This window comes from Thamnophis elegans, chromosome 17 (assembly GCF_009769535.1).
Source record: "Thamnophis elegans isolate rThaEle1 chromosome 17, rThaEle1.pri, whole genome shotgun sequence".
Taxonomy (NCBI): domain Eukaryota; kingdom Metazoa; phylum Chordata; class Lepidosauria; order Squamata; family Colubridae; genus Thamnophis; species Thamnophis elegans.
The window spans coordinates 15,467,533-15,490,188 of record NC_045557.1 but is presented as its reverse complement, the minus strand read 5'-3'; the positions used below and the strand labels follow the sequence as shown (position 1 = coordinate 15,490,188).

The 22,656-nt window shown below is 51.4% G+C and overlaps 1 protein-coding gene across 1 annotated transcript in view; it reads right to left on the bottom strand.

Annotated features, from left to right (window-relative positions):
* Nucleotides 1-965: 965 nt before the first annotated feature.
* Nucleotides 966-22,656, bottom strand: part of LOC116520057 (prelamin-A/C-like) — a 23,863-nt gene continuing 2,172 nt past the window's right edge. Inside the window, 13 exon segments of the mRNA XM_032234204.1 lie at nucleotides 966-1,287; nucleotides 9,854-10,102; nucleotides 11,107-11,199; nucleotides 11,980-12,066; nucleotides 12,069-12,101; nucleotides 12,395-12,502; nucleotides 13,810-14,020; nucleotides 14,430-14,650; nucleotides 15,136-15,261; nucleotides 15,513-15,683; nucleotides 16,919-17,044; nucleotides 18,078-18,084; nucleotides 19,207-19,363. Coding sequence (XP_032090095.1) covers nucleotides 1,282-1,287; nucleotides 9,854-10,102; nucleotides 11,107-11,199; nucleotides 11,980-12,066; nucleotides 12,069-12,101; nucleotides 12,395-12,502; nucleotides 13,810-14,020; nucleotides 14,430-14,650; nucleotides 15,136-15,261; nucleotides 15,513-15,683; nucleotides 16,919-17,044; nucleotides 18,078-18,084; nucleotides 19,207-19,313 — 1,545 coding nt within the window. The 5' untranslated portion in view covers nucleotides 19,314-19,363 and the 3' untranslated portion in view covers nucleotides 966-1,281.

Below are 22,656 nucleotides of genomic sequence, written 5' to 3'. Positions count from 1 at the left end.
ATAATTGCTGCAAGCTTTACACATGCATATTTCCTGTTGATAAGCATTCTTTGTTCTTGTGAGACAGACATAGCCCCACACCCCAATTCCAGTCTTCCTGCTTTACTTTCAAGTGTGTGCTATGACCTTGCTTTAGCCCCCAGCCCATCATCCCCCCCCCTTTGAATCTGAAAATGATCTCATTTTCCAAGGTTCACCCAACAGCAATATCCCTGTACTGGGAGACCTCCTGGTTTACTTACAGGTGGGGAGGCAAAGCAGAAGGCATTGTAATGCACAACAGGTGATTAAGAGAACAATGACTTTGCCTGCCAGGGTCAATATTAGGTATTTAACCAGTGAAATCAGGCAACCCTCCTGTCAGTCAATGCCACTTCTCTTTCCATTCGTCCATGGGGGAGGGGGGGTTGCAGCTCTCTTTGTGATGTGTGTAGTTCAGCTGTGGAGTTCCAGGATTTCTCCAGAATCTGCACACAGCATTGTTGTCCAAGTAGTGCTCACCCATCTCCTTAGGATGCCAATATCATATCTAGAGCCATTCTATTCTGAACTGTCATTGTCCAAATGGCTTCTTGTTCTTTGGCTGCAGCAATAAAAAAACTCCCCAGTCTCCTTGGCTAGGATTTCCTCCACCGCTTGTATATGATACAAAGCATTATTGAGGGACCAGAGCCCACGGAGCAAAGAAAGGGGTTCAGGTACTTTCTGAATTGTTCAAGATTCCTGTGGTTTCCAGTCTTCCTTTCAGGTAAAGTGGGCATAACATAGGTACCCAGCTATATGGGAAGAGCACAGATACATAACAAAATCATGTGGTCTCATCCCAAAGGTTGTTAAGTTTATTTGTCTTAATATCTTAGCCTTCATGCACACAGACGCACCAATCAGCTAGTAGTAATAATTGGGTAACTCCTAGCGTGGGTAGCTACAAACACCTTTTGGGGAAATGTTCTAATTGAGAAAACACCTATGGGAGATGGCAGTTCTCTCACACAACTATGGTTCCGGAGGCTTTTGGTTCCAGAACAATAACTTCAGTCCCAGTTCTGCTACTGAGAAAGTCACAGGCTGCGCAGTCCAGGAATCCGGACAGGCAGATCGTGGGTATTTCTTCACTCTGGAAGTGATCAATCCAAGATGCCCGGCCTTCCACTTTTAGGGCTGTATGGGTGGTCTGAAGCCCTTGAAAGGGTCCCTTCCACTGCTGATCCAAGGAGGTTGTTGGTCCCCGCGTCTTTACAAGCGTCCAGTCTGCAGGCTGAAACGGATGCCCTGGGTGATCTAGTCCTGCAGATAACGGGAAAGGAAATTCATCATCCCAGCGAGGTGTCTTACGCTTCTGGTACAAGGCCAGTGTTAGGTAAGCTCCCCGTTGGGAGACCAAGTACGGTCAGAGAAGTGTTGTGAGAGTTGTGTTGGAGAACACACAAACCAGCATACAGAAACACTGCAGGTTAAATAGGCTTCTACTTTCGTGGAAATATTGGTATCAGAGTCCATCAAACAGTCCAAGTCACCCACGGATAAGACAGTCACTCATCAACGTCTTTCAGTTAAGAGATAATCCAAATAACATAGTCCAGTATCATATAATCAGTTCGGAACTCAAAGTTTGCTAACAGCTGCAGAACTTACAATAGCTCACTCAGTTCAGATCAGCCCAGCATCTAAGGAAGAGAGGACGAGCTAAGAGTGGGCTCCCTCTTATGGCCGATTGAGGAAAAACAGCAACCAATCACATTTTACAGTATGCTTTAAAGAAACAGGTACAACATTGTTACCTGATTTATATATTGCCAACCCAACCATTAGATTATATTCCAAAGAGTCAGTTTGCCCACCAGTGGGATGGGCCTCTCCTCTGCCTTTAGGGAGGGATGTGGTCATCCCAAAAGGGCCTCAAAGAGACTCAAGCCTATTCGCTTTGGAGGTGCAATGAGAGTGGCAAAGGTTGAGGTGAGCACAGGTGAGCTTCCTGGCGGAGCTTAGCTACCTGTTGTTTTTGTAAATCATTACATTTTTTCCCATAGGAGGACTTGCCAGGTGGTAGGCTGAAGAAAGCTTCCGAGTGACGTTTAACTCTTCACACAAACTTATCTGTGAAACATGGGTCACAATCCAATGATGTGCTATTTGGCAGCCCAAACCTCGGAATAATTTCTTCCAGTAGGACGTTTACTACTTCATGACCTTTATTAGCCCTGCTAGCAAAAGCCTCAGGCCATCCTGTGAAGGGAGATTCTAGTCCCAAAAGAGACTTAAAACCTCCCTTTCTGGGGAATTCAGTCAAGTCTGTTTCTCAAATTGTCCCTGGGTAGTTGCCGTTAAGTTGGACTCATAGGGGTGGGTGCCTGGCTCCTTTTGGATTATTTCTGGCACAAATCAGACAAGCTGCTACAGCTCGGAGATAGCGGAATCGAGATCCTTGCCTACCACACAGCATGTCCTAAAGTTTACCAGGGCTTTTGACCCCCAATGTGTGCCAGCATGTATTTGTGGTAAAGGAATCCTTAGAGGTGCATCTGGTAGAATAACTTTGCTCTCTACCCGCCACCCATCGTTCCCCTCCTTGCCTCCGATAAACCTGGCCCATGCCCTGTGCCCGGGTGTATAAGAGGCCGGGGAAGTGGGTATGGAAGGAGACATGGGAATTCGGGTAGCTGTTCCATCTGAGCGTCGTAGGGCAGCTTCCTTAGCGGTATAGAAGTCTAACTGCTATTGCTATTGCTTTCTATCTATCTATCTATCTATCTATCTATCTATCTATCTATCTATCTGATTGTTGGGGGCGATATGCTGACTCTGTAATCCGCTTAGAGAGGGCTGAAAGCCCTATGAAGCGGTATATAAGTCTAACTGCTATTGCTATTTAAACAGGTGGATATTTTGCTGTTTAATATCTATATTCCTCCACTTAATAAGAATAGTGTGATCAATAAGATTTGGGACAGCATAGAAGGTTTTATTCTTGGCTGCTCAGACAAATACCCCCAAAGCAGCAATAATTATAGGGGGGGGGACTTAAACGCTAGAATGGGACCAAATGATCAAGCATTATTTAATCAATGTAAGATCCACTATGATGAGAATGTAACAGGAGAATCCCTGCATTCCAGACAATTTAAAGACCCTAAAGCAAATCGGGCAGGTTTGTGTGTAGGACAGAAGACTGTTATGTTTGGATCTTTGTATCCTTAATGGGTCCCCATGGGGCGACTATCCAGCAGAATATAATACTCGGGGAGCAGGAAGAAAATCCACGGTTGATTCCTGGATAATATCATATGATCGGAAGTTCTTACAGAAGATGGAGGTAGACTCACGACTGGAAAGCAATCATAATACAATGCTCCTTACTCTCACATTGCACCAGAGATCTCTGAGGGCAGGCACAGCTTACCTGCCCAGGTTAGAGACTCAAAATACCCAGGTAAAAATTAAATGGAGTTAGGGTTTAAATTAATGTCTGCATAAATTTGATAGTGGTAAATATCAGAGAAGCAAGGGATGAGGGTAAAATGCATGCGGAATGATTTACGTATATTGGTGGGGTGATATTGAATGTATATATGTAAAAGGATGCAAAATGATTTATGTTGTTTAAATTCTGTTAGAAGGGAAAGCTGGACGAGATTATTTTTTAAAACAGAAGGTTAACTGATTCTTGTTGAAAGTATTATTTGAATATGTGGAATGATCCATGCTATTTAATTCTTATTAGAAGGGAAAGTTTGGTGAAATTATTTTGAGCTAGATCTTAAACTAATGTCTGCATAAATTTGATAGTGGTAAATATCAGACAAGCAAGGGATGAGGGTAAAATGCATGCGGAATGATTTACGTTGTTTAAATCCTATTAGAAGGGAAAGCCGGTCGGGATCATCTTAAGATAGAATGTAAACTGATTTTTGTGTAAAGTAATACTTGATCCACGCTGCTTAAATTTTACTAAGAAGGGAAAGTTTGGTTAGATTATTTTGAATTACTGTTTGAAAATAAGGTTAAGAAAGATTATTTACGCTGTTTAAATCCTATTAGAAGGGAAAGTTTGATGATTCTTCTGTAAAGTAATATTTGAATATGTGGAATGATCCACGCTGCTTAAATTTTACTAGAAGGGATTATTTTTGAGCTAGATTGCATATTGATGTCTATACAAATTTGTATAAATGTTTATCTGAATACAAGGTTAAGGAAGAGGAACGGGAGAGTCTACAGGAGGTTGGGGCAAATAACAAAGAAGTAAGAGACGAGAATAAAATATAGATAGAATGACTTACACTATTTAAGCATAGATAAAGATGGGGGGCTGAGCTCAACACAAAGAGTTTTTTTTTTCCTTTTTCTTTTTTCTTTTTTCTCTTTTCTCTCTTTTTTTTTGTTTTTCTTTCCTTTAATATATTACTTTTATTTTTAATTCATATGTACACAAGATACTTTAGATAGAAGGCAGTGCCAGGTGTGGGCCCTGGGAAGTCGGGAGGATTAGGGATGGGGATTTATGGGGGGTGGGTGGGTGGGTGTTAACATAGTCTCAATAAGAACAAGAATGCACTTATATACGGTTGTGTTTTTTTTCCTTTTTTTTTCTCTTTTCTTTATATTTTTTTTCCTTGGTTTATTTTACTTTTTATCAGATTAAACAACACTTGAATAAAGGCATACACCAAGGAGGGAGGTAGAGGGAAAGAAGAGGGAGGAGTAAGGAAGGAGTAAGGGGAATGTAAGGAGGGCGTGTTGGGAGTAAGGGGAGAAGGAAGGTTTGAGGGGAAAGGGAAGTAGGAGGGGAGTGTTAGAGGGAGGAAAGGAAAGTTGGAGGGGGTAGATGGGGTGTATGGAGGATGGAAGTGTCAGGTGGGGTTGTGAATGATGAGTTGTGTTTTCTTTTTTATTTTGTTTTATTTTTTTTATTTTTTATTTTCTTATAGCAAATACCCTGTATATAAGTGATTGTAAAATGGAATGTGAAAATGAATAAAATATATTTTAAAAAAAAAACCCAGGTAAAAATTAAATGGAATGAGGAAAATGCTAAGGAAGTTACCAAACGGATGTTAGTTCCAGAAACCATAGAGCTACCTACATCTCTGCTAAGGAATAACTTTGGAGGATCTTACTTAGAGGGGTTTGAAACTTTAATTTTAAATTTGAATGCGGTTCTCATTAACAGAACACTAGCTCACTCCCAAAGGCCGGTCTCAAAGAATAAAAAATGGTTTTGGTTGCGTGCAACTAAAAAGGATATATAATATGGAGTACAGGGAAAGTAAAAATGCCCCTTTTGAGGATCACACTCACTACTTAAAGCAGTTGAAAGCACAATATAAGACCCTTCTAAAAGAAAAGAAAAAAGTGCGGCTCGGAGGGAGTCTTGACATAGATTAATTACTTCAGTCAGGACAAAACAATACATCCCTTTTTGGTGCATCTCCAGGGGATTGGGGAACCCCCCCCTACCCCCCAACTAATCAGGTTCCGATTCATGCCTGGGAAGAGTATTTTAGGGAGCTTTATAGAGATCCTGACTATGTAACCAAGGAGAGCCAAGCTAGTTTGGACCACACTCCTCACTGGCCCCCTGTTACACCAGAAGAGATATCCCGGTTGATCGGAGCCCTAAAGGCTAATAAGGGACCCGGGGCTGATAATGTCCTGCCAGAAATAATCAAAAAGAAGGCCAGTTGGAGTTGGTGGGCTCCACTTTTAGCCTCTCTGTTTACATTCATAGATAAAACTGGCCATATGCCAAGAGATTGGGGAGTAGCAATTATCATACCAATTTATAAAAAAGGGAATAGAAATGACCCAGGCAATTATAGACCCATTAGTCTTCTGAGCGTTATTAGTAAACTGTATGCCAAACACCTAAACTATAAACTCCAGGATTTGCTAATATCAGGGGGGATAATCAAACAAGCCGGTTTCAGAGAAGGAAGATCCACGGTGGATCATATCTTGGTACCCCACCATTTAGTACAAAAATGCACGTATAAAAAAATCCTCTCTTTTTGTGGCCTTCCTGGATTGTAAGCAGGCCTTTGATTCAATATCCAGGATCGCCCTCTGGGGGAAATTAAAATGCACCACTATCGATAAACGCCCCCTCTTCCTCATACAAAAATTGTATGCCAATTCCCCCTTGAAAGTGAGGTGCAATCCCCAAGGGAGTTTAACCGCCCCAGTAAGGGTACAAAAGGGGTACGGCAGGGTTGCATCCTGTCCCCCTCCCTCTTCAACTTCTATATCAATCCCCTGATCGATCTCTTACAGCAGTGGTCCCCAACCCCCGGTCCGCGGACCGGTGCCGGGCCGTGGAGTACCTGGCACCGGGCCGCGCAGCGGCCGGGGGCCATGATCGCTCTTTTAAATCCGCTCCTCTTAAATGCATTTCTCTCCCCCCCCTTTGGTCCCACCCTCGGCTCTCTCTCCCTCCCTCCCTCGCCGTCTCCTCCCTTCTCTCTCCCCCCCCCACCCGCACCGATCCATCGCCAGGGAAAGAGAGAGTGAGAGAGTGAGAGAGGAGAGAGAGAGGGAGAGAGGGAGGGAGTCAAGAAAACTGTTCCGGCCGCCGCTGAAATGACTCAGTAACTTTTGCGCTTGGATCTGCTTTTTCAAACCTCCCCCAATCATCATCGCCTTCCTTCCCGCCCTGCCGTGCTTGGTCTGGCTCTTTTCTTTTTTTGCTCTCTCCTCGGCTTTTCCTGCTTTCTCCCTGCAATTTTGTCACCCAGATGCATGCTGTGGTTCGTGAGTGCGACTCGGTTTTATGTGTCCGCTTCTCTCCCTTTCTCTCCACACACCCCCCACCTCCATTTAATTATTTTTTTTTAAAGAAAGAAAACCGTAGTTCTGCCAATTGCAAAAAAAAAAAAGTGTGTGTGCGTGCATATCTGCCGGCGGGTGTGTGTTTGTGTGGTGTGTGTGTGTGTGTGTATGCGCGCGCAGAGAGAGACTGGTTGGAAAGGAAGGACAGGACTGGCGGTGTGTGTTTCTGCAGCCCCTCCGGTGGAGGCTGCACTAGCCGTCAGATCTGGTGTTTTTTTTTTCCCCCTCTCCTTTTTCCGGCAGGTCGTTTTAATCCTTGCTAATTACTTTCTGTTCTTCGCTTGCCAGCTTCCTTCCCACCCTCCTTCCTCCTCCTCCCCCCCCCGGCCGGGTGCGCCTCCCCGCTTTTACTCCCAAACAGTTATATATTTATATATATATTTATTTTCTCTCTCTCCACGGCATTCACGCGCGCGCGCTCTGTTCTTTGCCCGCCGAATGTGGTGGGGAGGGGGAGGGCGGGCAGAAAGGTTGGTCCGGGTTGAGGGTTCAGGATGGTCTTTGAGGAACATAAGTCTGTCCGGGTGGGGGAGGCATATTAAAGCACTTTATATTTATGTAATTGTATTTTATTTTGTAAGGCATGTTTAAATACAATAAAATAAAAGTTGTTTAATCAAAACAATCTGATATATAAACAATCAATGTGTCGTCGCGAACAACGCCCCCCCACCCCTGCGCGCGCTCAGCGGGCCACGGTAAAATTATCAAAGGCTGACTGGTCCGCGGCGATAAAAAGGTTGGGGACCACTGATGTAGAGCAGACATTCTAGAAGTTCTAAAGTCAGGGCAATTTGGATTTTAATTGGAGAATCCCTGAATGTCCACCTCCTAAAGTGTTTTAATGCAGGTATTAAACAACCTGATTTGGGCCGGAGGGGACTGAGGACACGAGGTTAAATTCACATTTCTCAAACGTGGCAATTTTAAAACTCGACTCCCCGGAGTCCCCCATACTGGCTGGGGAATTCTGGGAGTTGAAGTTCCTCCGCCTTAAACCTGCCAGGGCTGAGGACCCTGGGTTCAACGGGGGGCATCCCTCAAGTATCATTGCAACCCAAAGCGGGTTCCGTCTGAAGGTCTCCCTCCCATTTTCAAGATGTAAACGAAGGTCAACTCTTGGCTTGTAGATTCTTCAAAAGAGTTGGACTCTTTTGCTCAAGGGCACGAATCGCTGGGAAGCAAGGCAGACGTTAACCATGGTTAGTTAGTGGTCAACACCACCCCCACCACAGGGAGAAGGTTAAGTGCAACAGATTTAAAGAGATTTCCCTGGAACAGAGTTTCACAACCCCACCAACTTTAAGATGGAGAGGGGGGGGACTGGCTGGGGAATTCTTGGGAGTTGAATTCCCCCCCTCTTAATGAAGTTGGTGAAGTTGACAAACGGTGGCCCAGAAGAAGGGGAAAAACTTTGCGATTTTTGATTCGTTTTTCAAAGAAAACTTTGGTATTCAAGCAGACACAAAGACGGATCCTGTCCTTTTGCAGGCTCCCCCCCTTACTAGAAGAAACATATGACAATTCTAGGACTTTTTTCCTTTTTGGCAGTAATAGATTCACCTCTTTGGCAGGTTTTAAACTTCCTTTTAAACTTTTGAGATAGAAAAAAGACCCCCCCACCCCCTTAAAAAACCTGAAGCATCTTTAGCATATATATATATATAGATATAGATATAGATATAGATATATGTAATAAAGTATAAATTCTTGCATAGAAAATAACTTCTTTTAAAAATGGTTTCCTCTTTTTCTGAGCTCCATAAAGCAGATTTGAGTGCATGTCGGGAACATCGGACGATTACATGATGCTGCAGTTTGAAGGACCCTAAGAGGGGAGAGAGAGAGAGAGAGAGAGAGAGAGAGAAGACTGACATAGAGTCAGAAGGGACCTCAGAGGTCATCTAGCCCAGCCCCCTCCCCAAGCAAGAGACCCTCTTCCGTTCCACGCAAATGGCCCTCCGATCGCTACTTAAGAGCCTCCAGGGACGAAGCACGGAGGAATTGTTCTCGCAATCAGGACATTTCTCCCTCATTCTAGGTTCAGGGCCGATCCAGAACCGGGCCTCCCTCAAAATGCCAGTAAGCGAGTTGTGGGAGACGCAGGCGTGGCTGCCAGTCCAAAAGGCTTATGGGGAGGGACATGTGGACCTGCCTGCCCAGGGGAAGAACAGGCCCTTCCCCAGAGCTAAGGCTGCCTCTGTGTGACCAAACCTCCGGGGAGATTTGGGGGTCTGTGGGCGGTGGGCTGGCTGCCCAGACTGGCTCCGCCCACTCCATGCACACACACGGCTGGCCTCCTGCTTTAGGCCCCCGAAGGCTAACCTGTGGCATGCGGTGCCCTCTTGTGGCCAACCCCAGCTCAGCTCTGCCACACTTGTGCATGCGCTTCCAGCAGGCCAGCGCGTCTTCGGGTTCTGCCGTGAATGCGCAGAGGTGGGGTGTGTAGGGGGGCAGGGTACATTCAGAGGGGGGGGCACATGCGGGGGCCACCTGTCATGTGCAGGAGATGTGTGTGCGTGCATGCATGGCGGCCACGCACACATTGCATTGGGGGGGTTGGGAGCACACGGGTGCATCCTTGCGTTCGCATGGTTTGGGGACTCGGTCTGGAAGGGAGCTCAGAGGTCTTCTAGTCCAACCCCTGTTCAAGCCGGAGACCGAATTCCATGCCAGACAACTCATACGCTAAGCCTGGGCACAAAGCCAACTGGAGTTGACTGTTCTTGTGTGAACGTTGCAGTCTGTCAGGGTTTTCACCCCACCCCACGCCTGCTGTTCAGTGGGGACCATCCCGGCCTTCCCCACATGCCCTGGCTGAGGAGCCCCGTGTGGCACAGAGCCCTGGGATGCCCACAGCCATCTCTCTGCCGCCCTGGAAGGACTGACAGTGCACAGTGATCGGTCTCAGGAGCTCCCCGGCAAGGGAAGGAAGGGGGGCACTCAGAATCGGAGGCCTCCCACCACAAAGCCCCCTCCTCCTCCGGCCCAGGATCACACATGCCCGCTGGGGCGCCCCCAGACTGACCTGCTGGCGTGGGGTGGAGCTGCCCAGGATGTAGGAGCGGGGCAGGAGGCTCTCCCCGAGGTTGGTGCCTCCACTGCGGTAGCTGCGCGTGATGGTCAAGCTGGAGGAGGAGGAGCCGGTGGACATGGTGCTGGTGCCCACATTCGTGCCCCCGGATGACTTCTCTGCCGGCTGCCCACATGTGCCACACAACACTGTGCGAGAACGCAGGTTGTACTCGCCCGGATCTCCGCTGGCACTGCAGTGGCTCTGGAGAAGGGAGGAAGAGGGGAAGAAGCAGAGCTTGGCGCCACCCGGACCGAGACCCCACCTGGGGCTGGAGATGCTGGATTCGGATCTGGGGGCTCCTTGGTGCCTTTTTAAAACACAGCCCAGTGTAGAATCCACGTTACATTTAACTATTCCAGAAATAAAAGATTACACTGGAATTGAGGCTAAACGCATTTCTCTCTTTAAATGGAAGCAGGTTAACCAGCTAAAGGCTAAATTTGCAACGGGGTCTGAAGTCTCCAATGGAGACAAAGGCAAAACTTCCGTTCTTCCCATTTCAGGCTTTGATTAAGAGGCCTTTGTCTTGTATTTCCTTTCAGTAGCCGTGAATGCTGGGGAAGGTTCCACCCTGGGATTCCCGAGATCTCCTCATTTCCACCCACTCCACACAGAGGGGACGTTTGCCCAGAGTCTGAGACACGGACGGCCTGTCAGTTTAGTTCATGAAATGAACAATAAATAAGGACTGGCTTTACTCCATTTATTTGGCCCTTTTGTTTAAAACAAGGAGAGGCAGGCAAGGATTTCAGGGATCCTTGGTGCTGCCGGAGCTTCCTTGAAACGCCTGCAAGAAAAAGGGCAAACTCGGGGAGCCCCCCAGGATCCCTCGTGTCAGCTCTGAGCTACAAAAGATTCTCCTTTCTTGGTATAAATATTTCAGTTTCTACACCTGAGAATAATGAAAACTATTGTTAAAACTGAGGCTGAGTTCGGCTGTCTGCTTGCCTTCACTGTCCCTGGGGGCCTCTGAACGGACTCTTAATCTCCGTTGCAGACAAACAGACGGAAGAAATCCTGGGCAGAACACAGTCACACAAAACCCCAAAATTTCTCCCGGGGGAGTCCTGGCCCCACAGCCAGAGCCCTTTGCTTTTGGGAAACACCCCACCACTCCCCCCACCCCCGGATGGCTGCTGAGTTGTGCTTGTTCCCCATGGAAGCCAGCCCTCGGGGGCGGCCCTCCGCCTCCCCCCAAAACTCACGTGGTGGTGGTGGCCGTGGGCGCCATCCTCATCATCCTCATCATCGTCATCATTGACAACAACCGTGCGCACCAGCTTCCGCATGGCCACCTCCTGCAGGGAGGGAGGAATGAGGGGGCTGTTTCTGCTCCAGCCCATCTCAGCGGGATTTGGGAGGGAAAGAGCCAGGAAAACAGGGGGGGGCAGAAGAGGGGCTCCCGCCTTCGACCCAGGACCCTCCACCATCAGCCAAGCCCTGAGCCACGCCAGGAGGGGAAAGCGCCTTCCGTCCTGGCACCCCCAAGAAAAGGGCCAGGATGCCTCTATTGGCACCCCACCCCCCCAACTCATTAACCCCTCATTAACCTCCTATGTGTCACACAAACACACACACACACCACTGTAATTGTTTTTGCATGCTCGGAATTGTCTCCAAATTAAACGGGAATTGAGAGAGTCACCAAGGCTCCGTATCTGGATTTCCAGAATTGATTTAGGGGCATTTTTAGGCAACAAAATTAGAGGGGGGAGCCTGAATCCCCCTGATGAGGGAAAGAGGAAACCCAGAGGGGCAAAGAGGAGCGTAGTCCACCCACCCCCAGCCTTTTTACAGTTATGCAGCCAGAATAGTCCATTTTTTTTTGTTAATTATAACTCCTCCTATATTTCTCACTGTTTTTCTAGCTCCGTTTTTATTGTGTTTATAAGCCACCCAGAGTTACTCTGGACAGGGGGCGTTAATTCCGCAATCCAGAGTTAGGTTAATTGAATTAATTAATTCCATAATGCTCTGTCCCCTTTCCGGCACCAAGGTTGACCCCCTTTACCCACCCACACAACGAAGACGCCGTGGGGCTGTGCGCCCACCCAACCCCCGAATCCCAGCCGCCTTACCTCCCCGCTGGAGGTCAGCAGTGCTGTGCGTAAGCTGTCGCCGGACCCCCAGGAGCTTTGGTTCTTCCAGACCATGTCCGTGGGGGGGGGTTGTGGGACACCCCTGCGCCCGCAGCCCAGATCTTGCAGGGGAAGGAAGAGAAGAGTTTAATAGATTTAATAGATTTGTGATTTAATAGATTTGTATCCCGTAAGACAGTGGTTCCCAAACTTGGCAACTTTAAGACTTGTGGACTTCAACTCCCAGAATTCTCCAGCCAGCAGAGTTGAAGTCCACAAGTCTTAAAGTTGCCAAGTTTGGGAACCACTGCGTTGACGACCCTTGCAGAGTACCTCCCCACGGCTGGCATGGGCACCAGAGGGACGGGGGGGCTCCCAACCATTCCTGCCCACCAAGCCCACCGTTGCTGCTCACCGTGACCAGCTGGCCGGCCTTCAAGGTGAACTTGGGGGGGAACCTGTAGCAAATGGGTGCGTCTTCTCCATTCTGGCGCTTGATCTGCCAATTTCCCAGCGACTGGTCCTAAGGGGGCATAAAGGGGGAGGCATGGCGGGCATCTCACGGGGTTAGGTGGCCCAAGAGATGCCAGGCAGGCTGGGGGGGGAGGAGGCGGCTGTGCCAACCAAAAGGAAGGCAGTTCTGAGGGTGGGAAAAGAAATAGAAGGCTGCAACCAGAGAGTGAGGGGCCAATTTACATTTGTCAAAGAAAATCAGAAGTTTAATATTTATTTTATCTTCTTTTTCTGCACTCCTGTCTTTCTCTTTTTCTTCTCTCCTTTTTCCTTCTCTCTCTACTCCAGTAGTTCTGGTTAGTTTTCATCTGGCTTCTTCAAAAGTTTAATGAAGTTATATATAAAAAGCTCCTCCATTCCTCCTGACCAGGAGCCAGAGAGAGACTCCGCTGGGGGGGTCACAAAGCAAGGCCGTCTGTCTCTGAAGCAGGGAAGGCCGCCTGGAATCTGCCTTCGGCTCCAGCCAAACTCCAACCGTCACAGGAGGTGACCATTGCAAACTCAAGGAGACTCTCCATGGGCTCAGAGGGAGGGAAGCCACCGCCTTTCCCAGCTCCCAGGGGGCTGCGGGGGGGGGGGGGGGGAAGGGGGACACTCAGCTCTAAAAAGTACCCATGAAGCCTCAACAAAACCTGCTTTGTGGGGTCCTGGGTGCCCTCTGAGCTTGGTGGTTTTCTTGCAGAGGTTTCACGACCCAACTAGGTGACCTCATCAGACCAAACACATCCCCTCTGGCAGGCAACGCCCAGATAAGCAGGGATTAACCCCAGACAAAGAAGCAGAAAACAATACTTCAATCAAGGAACCACCAAGGAGACAGACACCCCCTCCCCAGAATCCCTGGCAGGGCAGGCTGCTGTTCATGAACAGAGACCAAAGCCCACTTCCATCCAGCACTGATGATGTTACCTAGTTGAGTCAGGAGACGTCTGCAAGGAAACAGCTCAGCTCAGAGTTCAACTCTCAGCTGCAGGGATTCTCTGCTATTAAACACTAAATTCTTCCATTTATCTTGGGTGGGCTACACATTTAAATAAAAAAGCACCATCTTCAAACTAGATGAGAATTTGCTGTTCTCAGCTGTTACGTCGCCTCCCTTTTCCATCCCATCCGACTCTTAGGGGGCCCCCTGAAAAAGAGGGGGGGGCTGAACGACAGGATCTTGGGGGGCCTCCGCCCTACAAAGACACGGCTGCCTCTTGCAGCTCAAAGGTCAACTGGGTGACTTTACGCCCCCCCTATGCCCCCCCCAGGAGCAGACGGCTTCCTCGGCCCTCCTTGCCCAGGACTTCTGGACCTCCGGCCACCAGCAACCACCTCGCTGGACTTGTTCCTCAGCCGGACAAACTTGCCCTCCAGGTCCACCTCCTCCACAGCCACGCGGCCGCTGGTGCGGGCATGCTGGGAGAAGCTGGTGCGGCTCTCGCCGTCCTCCAGCTTCCTTTTCTTGGTGGCGCTTTGTCCAGAGGAAGAGACCCGGATGCGGGAGCCGCTCTTCTGGGAGGAGGGGCTGGGGGAGAGGCGCAACCTGGGGGTGGGGGGAGAAAGAGAGGCTGGGGGCTGAGGCAGAGGCCGCTTCCCCAGGGATGCCCACAGCAGGCAGGAGGGCTGCAGTGCCCACCCTCGGTGCCAGGGGAAGCAGCGCTCGGGCCAAGCGGACCTTGCTGCCCGAAGGGTCTCTGCCCCACCCGTCCCAGAAGGGCCCCCAAACGCTCCCCCCGAAGGAGGGGCAGCCGGGCAAACCCCAGATCTGGACCCGAAGGCTTTCCGTCTCCTCAGTGAGGGGGGGCGACCTTTTCCCAGCAGACTCTCCAGGTCACCCCTGAAGGTCCCAGGCTGCCTGTGCTGGGGGGGGGGGCTGCCCAGCTTGGCCAAGCCCCCCCCCCCCCGAGACCAAGGTGGTCTGCCTAGCTTGCAAAGGGTGCCCAGGCGCCCACCTCTCCTCCTCGCCCTCCAGGAGTTTGCGGTAGGCGTTGATCTCCATGTCCAGGGCCAGCTTGATGTCCAGCAGCTCCTGGTACTCGTCCAGCTGCTGCTGCATTCGGGCCCTCATCTCGGCCATCTCCCGCTCCTTCTCCGCCAGGATACGGCGGCTGGTATCCCGCTCCCGGGCCAGGGAATCCTCCAGGTCCCGCAGCTTCGCCTCCTTGGCTGCCAGCTGGGGGGGAGGAAGGCAAGAGAGGGGTGGGGGCCTGGACGGGAGGGAGGGGGGGAGCAGATCCCCAGATCCCCAATCCCTTTCCATCCCAACCCAAAAGGGTGGAGGCCAAGCAGGGTCTCCTCCTGCGGCAGGGCTTGACCCCAAAGATTGCAAGGGGGGGCACTGGATGTCCTCCCCCAGGGAGGGAAGAGGGGAGGGGGGCCCGTAAGGTGGCCAACGGGATTCTGTTCCCCAGAGCCAGTCCTCCACATACGGTGCTTCTGCCCATCGGCTGATTTTTTTTATTATATATATTTGTATTCTTTTTCTTAAACACTGAACAAACGGTTGTAAGTCCAGGACCACCAGCACCCCCAAACCTCCAAAGGGGGGCCCAGAACCAGGTGCCACAAAGGGACGGCCCTTCCTGCGGTCGGAGCCAAAGCGGCTGGAGGCCGAGCGGCTGTGGGAGCAGCCCCCCTCCCCCCCCCGCGGGGCCCTACCTGCTTCTGCAGCTGGCTGAGCTGGGCGGAGAGGCTGTCGATGCGAATCCGCGTCTGCTGAAGCTCCTCGTGAGCCGTCCCAGCCAGGCTGCTGTTCCTCTCGGCCGACTGCTTGGCGTTTTCCAGCTGCAAAGGTTGGAAAGAGGCTTATTGCAAAGGGGCTAGTCCTCAAGGCTGCTCAGGCTGCTCTGCAGGGCAGGAGTGGGGACCCCCCCTCCAAGGCTAAGAGCTTGGCCCCGTCCTGCCTCAGTGCCCCCACCCCCCATCCTCTCAAGGCTGCAGTGAGGGGGAGCTGGGGGGCCTTCTCTGGACTCCAGAGCACCTGAAAGGGAGGGGGCAGCGGGAGTCCTCCCCCCACACACCCCCGGGTGACCTACCTTGGCTGCATAGGTCTTCTCCAGCTCCTCCTTGTAGAGCCTGACCTGGGCCTCGTGCTGCCCATGGAGGTCCTGCAGCGCATCGGCCAGCTTGTTCTCGAACTCCCGCTGGCGCCCGTTGTCGATCTCCACCAGGCGCGTCTCGTGGCGGCGTTTGCTCTCACGGAGCTCCTGCCGAGGGCAGAGGGTGAGCAGGGCATCCCAGGACTGGCAGGGAGGCACAATCCCCCCCAACCGCAACCCCTTCCCCCCCCAGCCCCACCCTGCAGCCCCCAGGATCCCCAGCTCCTCTGTGGGGCCGTTCCAGGTGTGGGGAGAAGAGGCTGCAGGAGCCGGGCTGACTGCCTGGCCCAAGGCAGGGTGGCGAGTTCAAGTCTCCCATGGCCACCGTCATGCCGGGGAAGGACAGACCCACACCACATTTTTCAGGGCCGTTGTAACTTTGAGCCGTCACTAAACGACCTGCCGTAACTCCAGGACTTCCTGCATGGAAAGAGTTTGAAGTCTCCACTTTTTTCTCTCCGTCTCTCTCTCTCTTCCTTCTCTAACTTCTGTTTTTTCTCTGTTTTTATTTCATAAGGAAACTTAACAATAAGCTTCATTTTAGAATGGGTGGGTATTTTACGGAGGGAGACCCCAACTCAAAATAAGGGGGAATTCGTGGCTGCGAGAGCTGTGGAGCAGCAGGGTCCCCTTTCAAGCCGAAGCAACTTGAAGATGTCTGGCTGGGGAATTCTGGGAGTTGAAGTCCGGACATCTTCAAGTTGTCAAGGTTGAGAAACACTGTCCTAGACACTGAATTGTTTATACTGTGAATGCTGGCTGGGGAATTCTGGGAGTTGAAGTCCAGACATCTTCAAGTTGCCAAGGTTGAGAAACACTGTCCTAGACACTGAATTGTTTATACGTGAATGCTGGCTGGGGAATTCTGGAGTTGAAGTCCAGGACATCTTCAAGTTGCCAAGGTTGAGAAACACTGTCCTAGACACTGAATTGTTTATACGCGAATGCTGGCTGGGGAATTCTGGGAGTTGAAGTCCGGACATCTTCAAGTTGCCAAGGTTGAGAAACACTGTCCTAGACACTGAATTGTTTATACGCGAATGCTGGCTGGGGAATTCTGGGAGTTGAAGTCCGGACATCTTCAAGTTGCCAAGGTTGAGAAACACTGTCCTAGACACTGAATTGTTTATACGCGAATGCTGGCTGGGGAATTCTGGGAGTTGAAGTCGGACATCTTCAAGTTGCCAAGGTTGAGAAACACTGTCCTAGACACTGAATTGTTTATACGCGAATGTTGGCTGGGGAATTCTGGGAGTTGAAGTCCGGATATCTTCAAGTTGCCAAGGTTGGGAAACACTGGGCTAGATGACCTCTAAGGAGCCCTTCAGGGTTGTGGGACTCACCTCGCTATAGATGTTTTTCTGGACGTCCAGCTCCTCCTTCAGGGTCTGCAGCCTGTTCTCCGCATCCACCCTCCGCAGCATTTCGTCCTGAAGCTGCTTCTTGATGTCGGCCAAGGATCCCTCCACCTGTTGGGGGACAAAGGAGGGACCCCCGTCATGCCTGGAAGGGAGACCCTGTGTGGCCTCAGCTGCTCCACAGGAGCCCCCACCCTCCTCTCCAGGTCCCCCTCCCCTAGTCAAGAGCTGGGAGTTTCAGCCAACCATCCCGATTCGGCTTCTCCCCCTCAAGGCCTCCTCAGGCCTCTCAGGAGTCTGCAGGGAGGGGAAAACGCCAGAGAGTCTGAAGCAGAAGGAGAGCCAGAAGGCACCAGACTAGCAGGAGACGGGGAGTTCTAGTCCCGCCTTAGTCACAGAAGCCCCGGGTGACTTTGGTCCAATCACAGGGGGACTGGGAGTTCTAGTCCCACTTTAGGCACAGAAGCCCCGGGTGACTTTGGTCCAATCACAGGGGGACTGGGAGTTCTAGTCCCACCTTAGGCACAGAAGCCCCGGGTGACTTTGGTCCAATCACAGGGGGACTGGGAGTTCTAGTCCCACTTTAGGCACAGAAGCCCCGGGTGACTTTGGTCCAATCACAGGGGGACTGGGAGTTCTAGTCCTGCCTTAGGCACAGAAGCCCCTGGGTGACTTTGGACCAATCACCAGGAGACTGGGAGTTATAGTCCCGTCTTAGGCACAGAAGCCCCTGGGTGACTTTGGTCCAATCACCAGGAGACTGGGAGTTCTAGTCCCGCCTTGGGCGTGAAAGCCGACCGTGTGACTTTGGGGCCGCTCCTTCTCTCTCAGCCCAGCCCACCTCACAGGGTTGTTGTGCTGGGAAAAACAGGAAGGAGGAGTAATTTAGTGTGGCCAATTTGAGTTGTTTATAAAAATAAGGAAGGCAGGATATAAATAAATAAACTATAGAAACAAACAAACAGATGGAAAATGCCCCTGGGCAGGGAGGAAGATCCCTGGCTGGGGAGGATGGGAGCACGAGTCCCCACAGCCAGATCCTCTGAAAGGCCGGTGAATGGAAGAGTCCATTTGCTTTCCAGCTGTCCATTCCTCCTCTCTGCCTTGGCAAATGGTCGGCTCCACCGCCCCCGGCTGGCCTCACCTGGTTCCTGCAGACATGAATGTCAACTGGTAAAGCATTTACACAGTGAGCTTCTCCAGCCCCCCCAGCCAGTTTGGGGGAGCAAGTGGGAGGGTGGGGGGGGGGAGTGAAGGTAAAATGAAGCTGATCATAAAATCCAGACTGTCCTGGAGCACAGCCCAGAGAGGGTGCAGGATGGACATAAAGTGGGGAAAGCAGAGCTAATTTCGGGACAGTCGATGGCACCTCTGTGGCCAGGAGCAGTCTACCTTCGAAGGGCCACAACTGAGCACAGTCAACAGCTCTGCTGGTCCTCACAGACCAAGGAAATTCTCAACCTTGGCAGCTGAATGATGGGTGGGCTCAAACTCCCAGAATTCCCCCGTCAGCTGCCAAGCTGGAGAAATATTCTTCTGTATCTTGCTGCTGTTTTGGCCTCCTAGGGAGCCGAGGTGGCCCAGTGGTTAAATGCAGCACTGCAGGCCACTTCAGCTGACTGCAGTTTTGCAGTTCGGAGGTTCAAATCTCACCGGCTCAAGGTGACTCAGCCTTCCATCCTTCCGAGGTGGGTGAAATGAGGGCCCTGACTGTGGGGGCGATATGCTGACTCTGTAAACCGCTTAGAGAGGGCTGAAAGCCCTATGAAGCGGTATATAAGTCTAACTGCTATTGCTATTGCTCCTTCCGGCACAGCACACATTAAAGCCACAATTACAGAAGGCGCCCAAAGAGGAAGCATGGCCAAATTAAAAGCATCGCAGGAGCCCAGCCACCCATTGTCCGGAGGGGGGAGAAACCCAAAGACCACCAGCCTGCCTTCAGTCCTGGAAGCCTAAAAAGGTCGACCAGCCTAGGAAGGACCTGGAAGGCTGGTGACCCGTCTCCTAGCACAGTGGTTCCCAAACTTGGCAACTTTAAGACTTGTGGACTTCAACTCTGCTGGCTGGAGAATTCTGGGAGTTGAAGTCCACAAGTCTTAAAGTGGCATCGTCTACCTGAGCCTACAAACTCACTCCTCCTGGCACGTTTTGGGACCAGGAGTCCAAAGGTGGACGCAGGAGGGAGGCCCAGAAGGAGAAAGAGCCCCCGTCCCATCTCGAGGGCAGAACAGAGGGACCCCTGGGGTTCTTCGCAGGTGTGCCTGGTCTACCTTGGCCAGCTGGCCTCTGAGGTCGCGGACTTCAGCCTCCAGGTTGCGCTTCTCCCCCAAGGCGGTGCTGAGCGCGGCCTCCTTGGAGTTGAGCAGGGCCTCCACATCCTTCAGGCGGGCCTGGGCAGCGAGCAGGTCTCCTTCCTTCTTGGCGTTCCTGAAAGGGAAAGAAGCGGCGATGGGGTCAGGAGGGAAGAGCATTCCCAGCAGCCCCACCGGAAGGCAAGATGGACTTCGGCACCAGCCCACAAGATGATCCCCATGGGAGGAAGACTTGGGAGCACCAGAACATTCACCCAATTTAAACCCAGGCCCAGAGATAAAGAGAACGACCCCATTCACACGTTTCAGCAAGCTTTCCCTAAGTAAACCCCAACAGGCTCACGTGAGAGCAGAATTGCATTTTCTGGGAATCTGGCGCCCCCATTTGGCTGTTGTCAGCACCTCTCCATTAATTAATTAGGAAAGAAAGACCACGAGACTCCATGTGTGGAAATCAAGTGTACTTTTACTAATTAAGAATGATTAAAGGCATAGCGAAGCGAAGTCTGATTATTTAGGCGCGACAGCGATTGATATATAGAATAGCCCATTCCCCACGATCGCACAGATTAGGCCTCCTCCGAGTTCCATCTGCCAGTCAGTGTCGACTGGCAACTACGCGGAGGAGAGCCTTTTCAGTAGTAGCTCCGACCCTTTGGAACGATCTCCCCGTGGAGATTCATACCCTCACCACCCTCCAGACCTTCCGCGCAGCCCTCAAGACCTGGCTATCCCGTCAGGCCTGGGGATAAAGATCGTAATCTGTCCCCACCCGAATGATGAATGTTGTGTTTTATTTTTACTTGCACTGTTTTCATGTTTATTGTTTTATTGTATTGTATCCCCTTCCCTATAAATTGTAAGCCGCCCTGAGTCCCTTCAGGGAAAAGGGCGGCCTATAAATAATAAACTAAAGTAAACTAAACTAAACCCACCCCTTGGCATCATAGTCCCAGTCCAATCATAAGTCTTTCAAGTGTCAGGTGTGAGATAACTTCAAAAGGCATCACGAAGATGGAATGTCGGTGCCGTTAGTCCTGGCGGGAAACACCCACGCATGCGTAGTCCAATCAGCTGGTGAACTCCAGAACCTTCCTCCAGCACAATGAGTAACCCCTCCCAAATACCATGCCCTCCCTCCCCGTTTCATGGCAGCCGAAGCAACAGCAAAGCAGAGGCTGACAGCTGTGCTGATCATTGCCTAAGATCTTGTGGGCTTCAACAAGCAGGAACTTTAAATTAGTTTGGACCAAATGCTTAAAGCAATCAATATCCCACCCAGAGGACCTCTCTTTCACCGTGTGTGTGTGTGTGTGTGTGTGTGTTTGCTTGCTGCTGGTTTACCGGTTTGCAACCCGCATGGAACGTGTGTGTGTGTGTGTACGTGCCAGAGGTGCGCTACGTGCCCGTGCACCGTTCAATGTAAACCCTTCATGCACGCGCAGAACAATTTACAGGGAACCGCACATGTGCAGTCAGTAAAATCCAAAACGGTGGCGGCCCAGCAGTGGTGAGGGAAGCGGTTCAGAGGCGCGTCATGCCTGGGTCGCTGCCAGTTCCTTTCCCCCGTGGGATGGGCTCCCTCGCCAGGAAGGGGGAGAAGCTGCCGACTGGGCCCCCGGGGCCTTTGCTCAGGTCCTTCCTCCCCCCCCCAGCTTTGCTCAGAGAAGAGGATCCAAGGCCTGTGCAGCGCTAAGGAAGATGCTGAAGGGAAACGAGAGAGAGGTTCCCCATCACGAAACGCTGGGCTGACTGAGGAGAGAGGCCGTTCTATTCTCACCTGCTTCCTTCCAAACTGGGTGCCGAGCGCTGGGGGCCTTTCAGGATTTCAGGCTGGGGGGGGGCAAAAGACAAATGCCCCCCCTGAAGAAAGAGGCAAAGGGCGCCCGCGGCAGCAGGAAGGTTGAGTGGCAGAGCGATGCTTCCCACCCCGATATCCCACCGCCGCAGTTGGTGAGGATAATCAACTGGGAATTCGTGCCGTATTTGTAGCTCAGGGTTCGAGTGGGGAGGGGTCCCGCTCGGAGCTTCTGGTTTCCTTGCAGACGTTTCCCTGAAGCTAAAGTCGGCACATCTTGCGCTTTGCCAAGGAACACCGGAGTCTTATCCTGTCTGGCATTTTTCAGCCACACGGCGGAGACCCCTCTGTGTATTTATAGTGGCACGAAACGTACTCAGCGTCGCATCGCATCCACTGCCTGGAGATGTGAAAAGTCAAGCCGGATAGAAAGGCAGCGATACACGAAGCCCTCCAGAACAGGCGTTTCCAGCCTTGGCGCCTTTCGGACTTGCGGACTTCAACTCCCAGAACTGCTTTGCTGGCGGAGGAACTCTGGGAGTTGAAGTCCACAAGTCTGAAAGGCGCCACGGTTCACGGTTCATGCTCCAGAATGCTAAGCTCAGGCCCGGATCCCGGAGGAGGAGGAGGAGGGGGCCTGGCACGTGGCAGGGTCACCCACAGAGAAACCGTGAAGCCAGAGGGGAGTTGGTTGCGTGGCTCTGCTTGCGAAAAGGACACTGGCCACGTTTTACGGAGGGGAACGTCCACACTGCGGCAGCACCAAAGGCCGCGTTCTCCGCTGGGCAGAGGCCATGGGAGCAATGGCTGGGAGGGGGCCTCCGTGGGTGGCATCCAGTGAAGCCAGCAGGGAAGAGGGAGGGGCTCCTAAGTAGCCCCTCCCACGCTCTCCGTGTCCGAGCCCAAAGGCCGGGTGCCGGCAGCGGAGCCAAAGCAGGGGAAACGGGGCCTCGGTATTTAAGAAACGTTCACTTGGCTTCGATTTAGGAAGGAGAGGGAAGGAATGCAGACGAGGGGAAGAAAAAGCGGCATGTTGATCTGCGCTCCGGTCCAAGTTTCCACTCCTCGGCTGCCTCCCTTTCCTCCTCGGAGCAGGGAAGGCGCAGGAGAAGCCACCACAGCAGCCACTTCGAGGCTGAGCGGAGGGAAGGAGGGAAGCCAGTCATTTGGGGGATCTTCCGAGTGCAACAGCACTGAAAAAAGGGGGGCCTAGTTCTCCCACCTATGACCCCTGCCGCAGCCCCCCGGGTGGCGTGATGGAAGTTCAGACGCTTGGCAGCTGACTCACATTTGTGACGGTCGCAGTGCCTTTTTTAGCGACCTTCTGACAAGCAAAGTCAGTGGGAAGCCAGATTCACTTCAACCAGTGGTTCCCAAACTTGGCAACTTAAGACTTGTGGACTTCAACTCCCAGAAGCGAAGGGCAAAAAGGACACTGGGCATCCTTGAAGGGGTCCATTTCTCCTTTTTACCCTTCCGTAAAATGCAAATACAAATGAAAATAGTGAGAGAGCAGAGGAGGAGAAACCGGGGGAGAAAAGGGGGAGAAGGAAGAAAAGCATTGACTTCAGGGTCTTTTTAACGCAGCAGAATAAGATGAGCCTTTTAGC